The sequence below is a fragment of the Chanos chanos genome, chromosome 6 (assembly GCF_902362185.1).
Source record: "Chanos chanos chromosome 6, fChaCha1.1, whole genome shotgun sequence".
Taxonomy (NCBI): domain Eukaryota; kingdom Metazoa; phylum Chordata; class Actinopteri; order Gonorynchiformes; family Chanidae; genus Chanos; species Chanos chanos.
In genome coordinates this window covers 29,201,076-29,215,049 of record NC_044500.1, presented here as the reverse complement: position 1 = coordinate 29,215,049, position 13,974 = coordinate 29,201,076, and the positions used below count along the sequence as shown (strand labels likewise).

At 40.0% G+C, this 13,974-nt stretch overlaps 1 protein-coding gene across 1 annotated transcript; it reads right to left on the bottom strand.

Annotated features, from left to right (window-relative positions):
- Positions 1-2,386: 2,386 nt before the first annotated feature.
- LOC115814879 (rac GTPase-activating protein 1-like) lies at positions 2,387-13,320 on the bottom strand. The gene is made up of 16 exons (XM_030777845.1): positions 13,236-13,320; positions 12,686-12,888; positions 12,193-12,341; positions 11,602-11,671; positions 11,416-11,469; positions 10,335-10,412; positions 9,586-9,711; positions 9,311-9,445; positions 8,278-8,442; positions 7,361-7,456; positions 4,936-5,134; positions 4,710-4,815; positions 4,064-4,196; positions 3,447-3,573; positions 2,683-2,791; positions 2,387-2,465 (listed from the first exon to the last, which is right to left on the bottom strand). The coding sequence occupies exons 1-16, from the start codon at positions 13,318-13,320 to the stop codon at positions 2,387-2,389; spliced, it is 1,914 nt and encodes a 637-aa protein (XP_030633705.1).
- Positions 13,321-13,974: the final 654 nt, after the last annotated feature.

Below are 13,974 nucleotides of genomic sequence, written 5' to 3'. Positions count from 1 at the left end.
ACCTTGACCTGACAAAGGCTGTATAATGTAAGGGTATGAGGCAAAGTCCAAAAAGAGAAGTCCGCTGGTAAATTACTGTAGGCAAATAATAGATTAACAATCCACGACAGAGGAAACAGTCCAACAGCAGTTGCTCATTTTAGATTTTCCACGTGGTAACTTCAAAGGCCATTGAGAGATTCGGTATCTTGTAAAACGCTGTCAGAGTTACCTTTTGCATTGTGGAGCGTCTGCTGTTTAACCTATTCCTACACTGAGTGGATAATTTCGTCAGGTCAAGTCTATAAGCGTGCTTGAATCTTGTGAGTGTTAAATTGGACACATCGATTACAATTTAACTTAAATAACTATAGTGCTTTGAGGTGACCATAGAAAACTAAGTTGGCCAGTTTTCACTAATCAAACTTACCTGATCCGAGAGGATTGCCGTTTTGAAAAATAACTAAGTTTTCCACTGTAGATCACGCTTAAGTCGTACACTAAGAGACGTTACTTCGGTAACCATGGGCACGCCCTGCAGCGAAGGATGCAGATAACGCCGCAGATATAAGTCATAAACTTTAACGGCCTTTTAAAGTTTTGCGTCTGTGTAATAATCTGTACACTGTGCAATGCACTGACAAACAAGCGATTTAGTTAAACTCAACAACCGTTTGAGTAAGGTTCGGTTTCGTTAAGAGGTCTTCCAATTTTACACATCGTCCAACAATATCGTTTTGGCTATAAGTTTAGCCCAGTATTATCACTGTATCCAGTCATAACCCTTATGAACTTTTTTCGCTCATAACTGGGATTCTAGGATCTGATCAGATATCAGTCCAAGAAACACAAATATAAAACTGCTGATCTCTATAAATAATGAAGACACTGATAGACATTTAGGTTTTGAGGACAGGAAGTGGTACTACTCTATGGGGAAGGGAAAAAAAAAATACAACCACATTTACGGTGTGGGAACACCAAACCATTTTCTCAAGAACATGTTTCATGTTAATAAATTTCCTGCCTATAAGATGAAACACCACTTCCCTCTAGCTCAAACAGCATTACTGTCATCAGATCAGGAACCTGAAAATTAAATTCATGTTTCGTGCTTAATTGCACCTACAAAGATTCAAGTAGTGGGCTGCTTTTGACAGATAAAAAAAAATCACTTCCCATTATAGACAGAAACTCTAAACCAGAGCCAATGTCATATTTCATATGTGTGCAGGTGCGCAAGTGGAGCTGTGCAAACCTCAGATAACACAAACAGGCACTGATAAGTCTTGCACTGCTGTTTATATGGATGCAAAACAAAGCTGTTTCAACTGATTAAACTGATCAGATAATAGTTCATCAGCAAATAAAAAAACTCATCATATTCCCCAGTAAACTCTATGCGACAAAACACTAATAGAAGCATATCCCAATACGTCTGTTCTCGGAAACCAAACGACTTTTGATTTTCCCAAAGGCTGCCAGGAGACTGGTCTGAACATTTCATTAAAAAAAAAAACAACAAAAAAAAACTTTTGTTAAGTGAGTCAAAACAAGTGAGTCAAAGTGAACTCAAATGATTACAATGTTCCTTACTCAGAAGTGATAGGAAAGTTTTAGATGGGAAAGAAAATACAGATACATGTGAGGAGTGTTTAAGGTTTATGATTAAAGTGAGGAATGTTTACAGGCAGAGACAAACATGTCAACAGAAGAGTGATTAAGAGTGGACAAAGAAAAAAAGTTAAATCAATAAAATGAAATCCTGTTACTTCATCCTTTCTTTACATTAGGTCAGTAAAGTATATGCAAAAAGAAAATAAGAAAATATTTGGCTTTGAGTTAAAGTCCACATACAATACGAATACTGTGAAAACCATACATTAAGAAAATTAATATCTTTTGTACAAGCTTATCAACTGTGGTTAAACATTGTTCTATTACATAACAGTCTATATAAAAAAGATAGAGGATAGACAGATAGCTCTTCACATCCACAGTAGAAATAAGAAGGTGTCAATAAGCATTCTCAGTATTGTGCCATAGGCTTTTGTTCCTTTGTCACTGTGGAACCATTGTAGAACAGCTAATAGTGTAATTACAACTTACAGCATATGCATATATATATATACATATATAAAAAGCACACTTTTTTTTATCTCAGCATTCAAAGATTTGTTAAAGTAAGCCAAAGCATATTGTAAATATCCCTGGTTAGTATTATAAAAACACAGATTTTAAAATCATTAAAAGGCATTCTAAGAGAGATTAAAATCAGTAAATATATTGCACATAGCATTCATCTTTCTTTAAGGAGTGTTGCATAGTACAGAGAGGAGTGAAAAAACATCACTGGGCTGTTACAGTAGTGTCTTAGGGTCGGACAAATCCTGCGGCTCCTCTGGTTTCACTTCAGGGAAGGGGAGGAAAAGAAGTTAACTGGGCGACTGAAGCCAACACAGGGTTTGCTCTTGCTCCCTCCAAATCTAAAAACAAACAAACAAACAAACAAATAAATTACCTATAAACATAACACATTCAGGAAAGACGTGCTTTCAAAAAGAATTTGTTCAGTGTAGCACTCAACACATCAAACTGATCAGACACAGTCAATGCGAGCACATAAGACACATATGGCATCAACTGAGTGAAAAGTTACATAAATGAAACATGTCCTGACATGTTGTTTTCATGTAATCTTACATTGGAGTGTTCTTAGACAGAGTAGACTTCACACGCTGTGTCAGAGAGCTGGAGGAGGGGGTCTTGACCATCTGCTGTTCTGGAGTGGTGAGGGGCCCCAGGATACTCACTAAAACGGTGAAAAGGGGACATGTGGATGGGCAGAATTCAGATACACATCTATGAACAAACTGAAAACAAAAATGTAAGCACCAGCTTCTTTCACAGTGTCATCTGTTACGCATCCAAGTGCTTGCCTTTCACAGGAACAAGGTGTCAGTACTAAAGTATTCTAAACACTGCTCTAAACTTCAGAAGACTAATTGTATTTTCAACCACACAGGAAAGTGGAATGGAGTGGAATGAGTTTTTCCACTGCATTTGCGCCATATTCATGAGTTAGAAAATTGTCTGAAAATATCAGAATATTTTTGGGGGTTTGTCAGCCAGCCCCACATGAAAAACACACCTGGCCATATTAGTTCCTGCAATTTTGCAATTTCAGTTACATTTCTAAAGGACACTGAAATAATTGGGAATGTATAAAGCACCCCCCCCACCCCCCCACTTTTAATGGACTGTTAAAGAGTGCAGTTGAAACAGTCGATTTTGTTGCCTTTGAGGCAAAAATCAACTGGATCAGTCAGTCCAAAAAGTCAACAGGCTCTTAAACCACTAAGACTCTGTGCTGATGCTGCAGCACACACGTTTACACCACTGAATGCAAACCACACGTTTACATTTCCTTTGTCAGACACATATGTTTGTCTTTTGTAGTAACGTACCTTTGTGCTCCGGGGTGCTAAAGCCGTTACCATTTCCTGAAAATGTGCTTTGTGGGTAGACATTCTCTTGGTCTTGTATGAATTGACGCCAGTACTCCACTGGCAAGCTAAGGAGCCGCTCAACAACCTGCAAAAGATTAACTCTCTCAGAGAAACACTTGCTGAAATTTTACACTAAAGAAAAAAACTGAGCTGAAAATACCTGCAGATCATAGAATTATTTCTTGGAAGTAATCAAACATTTAAAATTAGAACATAATGTGGCAGCTTTGTTTCTTTTTCAACTAATGTCAAATGTTTTTCACTTCTTGAACGTTTTCTGTTCCCACATCAGTTATTGAGGTCAAGGTAAGTGAAAGTAACATGCTCTTCCTGTCACATGGATGAAGTCAACAACTACATTTTCCCCTCATCCTGACAGCTGCAATGGTTCAATGAACCCAGTGTGTACAGTGGAGAGTGTGGTTTCTCCTATAAACCACATGGCTGCCTGCCAGTGATCACCAGTGAGAGCGACTTGTCGGCAGACTCGCCCAAGAGAACAGGCCCGATCACATTTCTTTGGAAAGCCTTTTTATGGTACGTGAGAAAGCTTTCCCGTACATCACCATTCATACCTTTGGCTGGCGCTGAGTATCCTGCAGCATGGTCATGTGATCTGGTTCTAGGACAGCATGTCCGACAATGGTGGGTCCAAACACTCGAGCCAAGTTGAATTTGTCCATCTTAGTATCTGTGCTTTCAGCCACCCTAGATATCAGGCACAGAAAATTACTGCACTATCACCATATATCAAAATTACATTGTGTTAAAAATGTATATTTAGTGGGGACTAAATTTCCACCTTCCTTTTAGTCATTAAAAATCTGTGTATTAAACTCTTTGCTCACTCCAGACAATTTCCCATACTTGGTTGGCAGTAAGACAACGAACACAGGTGTACAAGACACAGAACACTTCTTCAAAGGCTTGGTGGTGTATCGTTGGAAAGCATTCACTTGTCATTAATTTCACAAGTGATACTCATCATTGGAATGTGAGTACATTATACTTTGAGTTACTGAAAGAGGATTATCACATGCAGTTACATGTAGGTATCAGTTAGTTTTTGCCAAATGGGTGTTCTCAAGCAAGAGAATGGCGAAATGAAGCAATAGTGATCTGGCATACAACCATGACATCTTTAAATGCAATATTTATCCTCTGCCACTGGAGTTTGCAAGCAAGCTTTGACCTGAGTGACTGGCTTTATAGGATACAAACCTCTGGAGGTGAAGAATGAGAAAAGCCAACGTGTCCCTGTTTGGCTGAGGCAGCTCACTAATGGTCTGGTACATTGCTGCAATGCTGTTGTCATCATCAGCAATTTCTGTAAGGGAAAAAAAACACAGTATGAAAAGTTAGGAATTATCTGTGTTTCAAACATGAACAACAACGTTCCAAACATTCAAGCAAGAAAAACGGTCATTCACAGACACATAAACCCCACCTGCTGCTTGCATGAAGGGACGGTTGAGGCGAAAGGTGAGGAGAGGTTCTTTGAGATTTCGGAGGAAATCTTTCAACAGACCCGTTACCGCGTGGATGTCATCTACCTGGCTGAGGGAGGGTACCGTCTTCCCTCGTAAGAATTTCTCCTTGAGTTCTTTCACTGTGCGGTCAGCACCAGACACACGGTACAGACCTGTCTGTGGTGTAAGACACAGAGGAGTAGGGATGTAAATGTAACAATACACTCAGCTCACGATTTGATTCACAATACCATGTTTACAGTTCGATTCTTCCATGATATTTTTAAGAAAATCAATTGAACTGACACTGGAATGAAAATAATGGATTTATTTTTGATGCATTAACAATGCTGAACTACTGTTGTCTTTTTGTACCCTTAAACCAAAAGTCATGACAGCTTGACCCTAGGAGGAATTCTTTGAAAGCTAGACGAAAGTAAATAGTCTCCAAACATAGAATAAACATTAAATTGAATGGGTCTGTCTGAATTGCATTAATATCAAACTATGAAAACTGCACCTCAACGCACAACACTCAAATTTAGACACAAGTTAATGAGCTCTCTCTCCACACTTTTCAAAATTTATGTCACTTTAGTTTTTGCTTCGTTGTACAAGGCTAGTATTACAGACTGACTAAAGTGCGGACGTGACCGGATGTTGTATTTGGGCTCTAGTGTCTGAAGTAGTAGGCGAGCTCCTTCATGGTTTCATGTCTTTAGCGATAAACACTGCTATGGATCTGGTGATATCTTGTGCTCTTACATATGTATGAGGCAACAGGATGCAAAACTTTTTTCAAGAGAAATTTGGCCTTTAAGCACTTTCTTTCTCACATCCCCTGACCAGAGTTTTCATCAGAGACATCAGACCATTCCTATAAAATGATGGATAGATTCAGTGCAAATATTTTCATTTACCTACTTTAATTTAATTATTTTACCCAGCAATTTTGTATTTGAAACTTAACATTTGAAGTATGGTACAACCAAGGGTTGAATCGTGGAGTGTTAGGCCAGTATGGATCCTATCCAGACTTCCTATGTTTGGAGTTTTCTTTTTTTTTTGTCTCCTCTTAAAGACTCTCTCTCTCCTCGGCTTTCTCCTCTCCTGCTCCCCTTGCCTGAACACTTTCTTTTCCTTGCCTTCTCTCTTCGCTCTCCTCATCTGTTCCTCCCTAAGCTCTATCCTCCATCCCTAATCCATGTTCCCCCTATGTCTATGGAGGTAAATAAACACTTAATAAGAATATCAATTATTACAGGCTAGTTATTTTTCAGTGAGGTATAAGTACGTAAATGAAGTCCTCAGCAGTTTGCTCGCCTCCAGAGATTCACTCAACATCATAGCAGCTCACTGCATTTGTGTATGACTCAGTCTAATTTAGCAGGTTTGTTGACTGAAGTGAGTCTCTCTAAACGTGTGAAAAAAAATACCAACACATTGCCGTAGCCACAGGAAAGTGTATGCCATTAGTGGTAGTTACGTTATTTTAGTCAACCATAAAGTGTGTAGATGAACAGAGGTTGCAGTATAGTAGTTACTGAAAGGCTGTTACTGAAAGGGAAGAGAGCTGGGATAAGAGCTAAGCTAACCCAGCTTGGACCTAGGGCCTGCTCTGCTTACCTACCTCGTCTGTTTTTCTTTTCCTTGGAAAATACCTAAGTAAGCTCATTTTATTATAGCTTTATAAGAGCGTCTGCTAAATGACAATGTACCATAGTCTATTAGTGCCGTTAACCAACTGATCTCCGTAATGTATACGCGGGGATGGATGCTGGAATCAGGCTTCCCGGGCGAGTTACCAAGGCATTGTATTAGATGATTGGTTGGATTGATTTTTTTATTTCCGTGGCGGCAAAGATTTTGGCGTGGCAGGCTACCACAGAGAAATGTTACCAGCGGAAACACTGCGATGAGAACTGTTCAACTTGTACGAGGCGTACCGTCACATTTTTGCACCGCAATGTATCACGCTACGATGAATTGTTACACTCCTACAGAGCAGCGACCTGAGAAGTGATAACACTGAACTACGAGATAAGACTATGGTGTGTTTGTTTTTTCTTAATGTTCCCAACTGATTTGAGCTCCACTTTGTGAATCTCAGGAACATAACACACACATTTAAAAGCCTGTAGAGCAGGTCAGAACAGACACAGAAATTATGTAATTATCAGTCCTCTTCACGTGCAGCAAAACAAATAAGCTACACCCTTTGTTCCCTCTCTGAACACATGACCACATAACTGAGAGGGTTCAGTGAGTGAAACCGCATAGCTGCCAAACCTACCAAGCATAATTTCCTCACTAACCCAATAAAGGAAAACCATTAGAAAAACAAGAGCAACACAGGTGAGCAATCTTGTTTCTTCTGAGGCCTGCAGCACTCCTTTCATTTACCTCATGAAGCCCTCTCTTCTCTATCTCACTGATGCAGTGCACAACCAACATGGGAATCATGGGAGAACGGTCAGAGACATAATCTGCAAGGATGCCCTGGGAAGAGAAAAAAAACAAAACAAACACACACACAAAAAGTGCACAGGGTCAGTTTTATCAACGCTATTCAAAAATACAGACTGAAAACGACATTAAAGGACAGCTGAGAAAATTCTAACAGATGGGCCACTGATGCATTAAACCCACATTTTTTCCCCAATGATCTACATGAGCATGGTCACTTCCACCTAGTAAAAACATAGCTATTTAAGTTTCTGAAACCAAAAGCTTCCAAATAATTTGTATAATGTAAATGAACATGATCTGTGACTGATCTCAGTAGTTCTGAAGTATGTGAGAAAAACTCCCTTGTAAAAGGACGCGTCTGTTAGTGGGACATGGCCCTATAAGTAAGCGAGGCGTGAAGTTTCAGTTTTCATTATTGATCAAAAACAGAAGAGAACATGAACATGGGCATTAAGAAATTACCAAAACTGAAAAGGAGAGTCTGAGACATTCTGAGAGCCAGTCTCCGGATGTCTTTCACTGAGGCTGCTTTCACACTTGGTCCGTACCCGAGTACGACCCCCCCAGACCCCCGTTTTCTGGAGGACTCGGGTACGGTCCCTTGGTCCGCACCCGAGCTCGGAAAACAGCGTTCACACCAACAAAACGAACCGTACCAATGGCTCAAGCGGACCCGGGTCCGCACCAAATGCTCTAGTGTGAAAGCAACCTGAGACATCCGGAACCTCTGCAAGATCTGCTCTTCTGGTGAATAAGTAAAAACATGAGGGTGATGTTCTGAGTGGTCTGAATACACAATGACACGCTGGGGGTGTTATTAGCATACAGACTTGACTGAGTAAACACAGTACCTCTGTGCTCCTGATAGGGGTGTTGCCTTGATTGGGTGTACAGGGTAGCGGGCAACGCTCTCGGCACTCCTCATGGGCCACCAGGCGGCAGTCACGGCACTTCAGAGACAGCTTTCCAAACTTGATCCTTTTCCCACAAGGAGTGCAGGTCTCTGGTTTGATCACCTGTATCAACACCAGTAATAAGATGACTGATTTTTACCATCACAAAGAAAACAAAAGCAAAAAAAGGTGATGTCTGGAACAGATGTGACCATACATTTCCACCCAAAATATCAGTCGGTGTATGTGTTCTCTGTAGATACAGCATGACTCAGCTTTCACTAGCAAAGTTATAGGTCTGCAGCAGAGTTTCCGCAAGGATTTTTTTCAGTGTCCGGAAAGAATATATTTTACCGGAAAAAACTGAAACTTACCGGTCACGTTTCAATAACAGTCTATGTTAGAAACACAAATGTAATGTACACCTTGGTTGACGGAAGAATGACAACAACCTCAAATCAGTTTGACTATTTAACAAACAGTAAAGCTTAAGCAAAACAAACAGAAACGACTGAGCAAAACCTCAACATCAGCCTCTAAAATGTAGGCTATTACAAAACATCTGTAACCTGTAAAATCTGTAGCCTGTTTTAAAAAAAAAAAAAAAAGGCTAGGCCTCCATGGCATCAAATGTAGCCTATAGGCTACCAGGTAACATTTTATTTTCTCCTTTTTTCATTGCGTCAAATTCCTCTGCTGCCAACTTGAAATCAAATGTGCCCAATGTGTCTTTGCAGCTTGCAATGTCCTGTTTAGGGATAGCCTTCATTATAGCTACTTTCTGTATGAGCATTATTACCGAGCATTTTGACCTCAAGTTTTTAATTTATTGTTTGTTTGTTTTTTAAATTTTTTAATAAATTTTACCAGGCAAAAACCAGTAATTACGGCTAACAGAAACCCTGGTCTGCAGGTCTTAAACCATACAACATATTGTGACTGTATGTCTCCTGAATACAAGGAGCCCTAGGAAAGGGTGCGAACTCTTTACCGTTTTGGAGACAAAGATGTGCAGCTTGGTTCCTCTGTTGTTTTTTGGAGTAATGGGCTCACTCACAGGCACACTGCTGGGAGTTCCACTAACACACTCAGACACAGTGTCTGTATCAGTGTCTGTGCTCCAGACCTGAGGGGCTTAAAAAACATAAAAACATTATTTGTTGCGCTTTTGTTACAGGCTGAAATTGTGAGACAATTAAAGAAGAAAAAGAAAAGAAAAAGAAAACTCTGGATGAGTAAACTGTGGGGACCAGTGAAGAGTTAGACAAACTCACTGGTCTTCCTCCTGCTCCGAGTGAGGTAGGGAATGGTCTCGATGGTGGAGACAGCCTCGATGGGCCCACCGTCAGCAGGCACTGTGACCATCGTTCGAGCAACAATGGACTCATTTCCCTGGAAGTACAGAAATCTGAGTGAGTAACACAATTCTACCTCATAGTATTATCAGACAATTAGGGTTCCCACACCTTCTTTGATTTCTATTCTTGCACAAAATATATAAATTCAAGCACTTTCAATGACCTATGTCTATTTACAAAAACTTTTACGGCCTTGATTTTTTCCCCCCTCAAACTCACAAACTTCCAAGGATTTCAAGGACCTGTGGGAACCATGACAGATTGTCGGGAGCCTTGTAGCAATGAATGCCCTACCATATCAGCATTTGAACACGCCGAAGTTTGGAAGACAAATGGTTCATAAAGCTGTACGACTCTCATAATTACCAGAAATATAAAGCAAACGGACTGAGTCAAACCCATGCTGCTAGGTTTTGCACACACTTTCGATCAATCATTCCCAACTCCAGTCCAAGAACCCAGAAGACAGCATATTTTTGCCCGAACTCAGTATTATCACACCTAGTTCAACTCATCTGCTGATCGCTGAGCCCTTGGCGTCCCGAACCAGGTCTGCTTGTTCTTCGCGTTAGCGAACAGGTGTAGTCTACTGGGACCCAAGGACTGGAGTTGAGGAAAAACTACTTTAGATCACCATGTTACTGAAGCACATCATACCTTCTCAGAGGTTCTTCCTGTGGAGCGTGCTTTTTTCACAGCATCTGGTGGGCCATCCACATGGTTTCTGGAGGAACGCTGAAAATTTAAATTTCAAACAATTTTTAGCATTCAGCCCTGTGATGGCGTGTGCAATGGCCGTACATATGGAACGCTACACCAGTCCAGTCTTCACCCCATTTCTCTTTTCAGTACATGTATACATTCAATCTAAATAACTCATTACACCACTTGTTTACAGCAACCTTTTATTTGCTTTCATCAAACTAAGTTAAGCGCACAAACTTAGCTTCATGATAGTCTCTCATAATTTATAGTCATCATTGCATTACCAGCCTCTGAGATGTAACTTTACCGCTTGGTCTGCCAGAAAGGGGAGGCAGGTTGAAATGAGGACAACTGATAAGCTTTCCAGGGGAAGGCAGGGCCTACCACTGTACTGACGGCCTGGGGGGACTGAACATCATTCTGTGTTTTCTAATTATTTTTTCAATGTGCTCTGTTTTGTTTTGCTTTAATAAGACTAATTGTTAAATAATGAACTATCAATCTTAGGTGGTATATTTATTTTACTGTCACCCCATATATCCACATATTAATTATGTTTTATTGTTTATCACCGCCCCCCCCCGTCTGTTTTCTGGTGTGGACCACCAGACTATATGTATGTGTGTTGGATCTCCCTGTCTTAGTCAATGTATCTAGTCTATGTTTCATGTCAACCTACCAGTGTGTTAGAGCACCGTAGTGTGTGTTTGTATAGGGATGAATGTGTCTTTCCTGTTTTACACCCGTGTAGTGAAAGAGGCAAAAGCAGACTAGGCTTATCTTCCTTTATTTGGACATTTCAGTATTTCTATATTTTTTTTGTTCTCTTTCACTTTCATTTTCCCTTGGTTTATTGGAATTTTTTCAATCAAATTATATTTTCTGTAATAAAACACCAATATTCTGTCTTTGTGTCCTCCTCTTAGCCCGTCCGTCACAAGTACGCTCAATAAATCAAATAATGACATACAAACTGGATGAATAAGTGTCGCTTTATGAAAGAACTTTTCTTTCGTTCCCTGATGTTACATACCCTTTTCTGTCGCTTCCTCAGCCTCACTGTTCTTACGACAGACGAGTCCCAGTCCTGTGGAGAAAGTGATGCAACTTCTCATAAACACATGATAAAAAGGTTAGATAAAGGTCTGATAAAAGGAAACAAGAACATAACTCTTATCAAGGAAATCTGTGAATGTGTCACAAGAGAAGTGTCACTTACCAAAGAATCATCAGTCTTGTCATAACTAATGTCTGATAATACGGAGGTAGACTCATCAATCCGGGACAACCTGTAACGTCATATTCAATACTAAATTGATGAACTCTAAAACGACATATGAGAAATCAAGGACAATCTGAACTGATCAAGATTAAAAAGGAGTGCATGACAAACAAAACAAGGACAGGAAGTTATTCTAGTCCATTAATCATTGTCAGAAAAATGCTGAAATGGCTGAAAAAAAAAAAGGACCTAAAGTATGACAAACTGCACCTCTGTGTAACAACCAGTCAAAGATCCCTTTAGGATCACTTGACATGAACTGGACTTAATCATTCTAAATACAATGCTTTTTCCCCTTCTTTTTTCAAAAATGATACTGAAATCTTAAGAGGATCCTTTAAAATAAATTTTTTTTTTAAAAAAAAACAGTCTGGCACAGTACATATTCCATTACAATACTATTCTCATTTCCCCATTGGTCTACTGATGCGTCTGGAAGCAAAGAACCACTGAGCACAGAAAAGGAGAAGGAGAGCAGCATTAATTCTTCTGCAGAAAGACATGTGCAGGACACCACTGTGTCTTTACCTGTGGCTAGTGTTGTGATTGGTTGATGCTGCAGCTTGTGAGCGTGCATTGAGAAAGGCCAGAGCAGTACGCTGCTCCTCACTCAGCTGAATACTGCACGTGGAGCTGTCCGTCACTAGAAGCTCACGAATCAACTGGATCTGACGATCCTATACATAAAAATTACATTCATATACTGAATTCGGAACTTTGTAAACCGGCTGTTTAGTTTGTATTGATAAGCAACGGCAAAGAAACGAATTTCACATTGATTTTTGTCCTTGTATAATTAACGGAAGAAAAAAACTTCCACTGTATTAATTTATCTTGGAGAGAATCCGATTGAACGTGAATTATGTTTACACTGTAGAAAGGCCATATTAAGATCCTGTCATTATTAGTCCTGCAGCTACTCTGTACGCTAAAATCAAAACAAATCACAGTTTGATACATAGTCTTACCGAAGCAGTTGAGGGGTAACGTGGGGGAATGTATTCATCACGGGACAACTTACCAGCTTCTCGCATTCAGCCTCAGCCTTTTGCCTCCGGCGAATCTCCACATCCACTTGATTGCGTGCATGCTTGAGCTTCACCTCCAAAGCACCTCGCTCTGTCTCCGCTTTGGCCAGCACTTCCTTGAACGCGCCGAGCTCCTCCTCCACTTTGAGCCAGCGGCAACGGCATTGCTCAAAATTCAACGCCATTTGAATGAACTCTGTCAAAGTTAAGCATCGATGAATTTATGTTATAGTTACACTGTGCATACATTTAATGATAGATGGGGGGAAAGCGTTTCAAAGTAAGCCCATTGAAACATCTAATCAGTTTTCACTGCATCATATTACTTCTAACGATTCTCAGTGTCAACCATTTAACCTTGTCCACACACAGTATGAGTGTATTGCTTGATACGTTTACGATATTGTCACATTAAATTATTCAGTTCAATACATCATAAGCGCGTGCAAAACCTACAGATGGTGTTATAAGGTATTTGGCAAGACGAGCAGTTTCACAACGCCTTCAGCGTTGAAGGCATGTGTTGGAATGAGAGTTGCTTACGGGGCTCAATGCTCTCGTTGAGAATCCCAGCATGGTTCCGTAAAACTTCGAACAGGTTGCACAGGTTCGGGACAGTGATCTCCATGCTGTAATGGGGAGGTCGGCAAACTGTGAGAGGAGACGTGTAATCATTGGCCATTAGCTACTGTTTTAAAAACTTGAAAATCCTTGCCCATAATCGCGGTTTTATATTAATCTTACGTTCCCCAACCGAAGTTTTACACGTATGAGAAAAACATACAGTCATGCCCTGTACTGCTGAAATCGGTGTACGTTGGGTCAAAATACTGTAAACTGAGTGTTAGATAGCTGACTTACATTAACACTAAATGGCGCATATTTTTCTCTGAACCTTATTACTGATCTTAATAAGTATAAACATTAGCATTAGAATTTGAACTGTTCACAGTCACTGAACTAGCAATTTTGAATTACCCATGTTATTTTGACCATTGCGATTCGTAATCAGGTGTTATATTCATATTCAATTTAAATGTTATTAGCCTTAAGGCTGTTCCAAGGTAGGTGACTTAGCAAGGAATTCACTGTAAGAAAAATAACTAACGTTAACTACCATGTGATGGAACCTTAACTTACTTGCGAAGTTAGACTTATCCATGTTGCCTTGCCAAACTAAAAAGCAATCCAGTTATTTTCAAACTATTTGTAGTTTTGATCCAGATTTCACACTTACCTTAGGCCGGTTATCTGGATATTTTAGTACCCTTTCCCTGCTGTT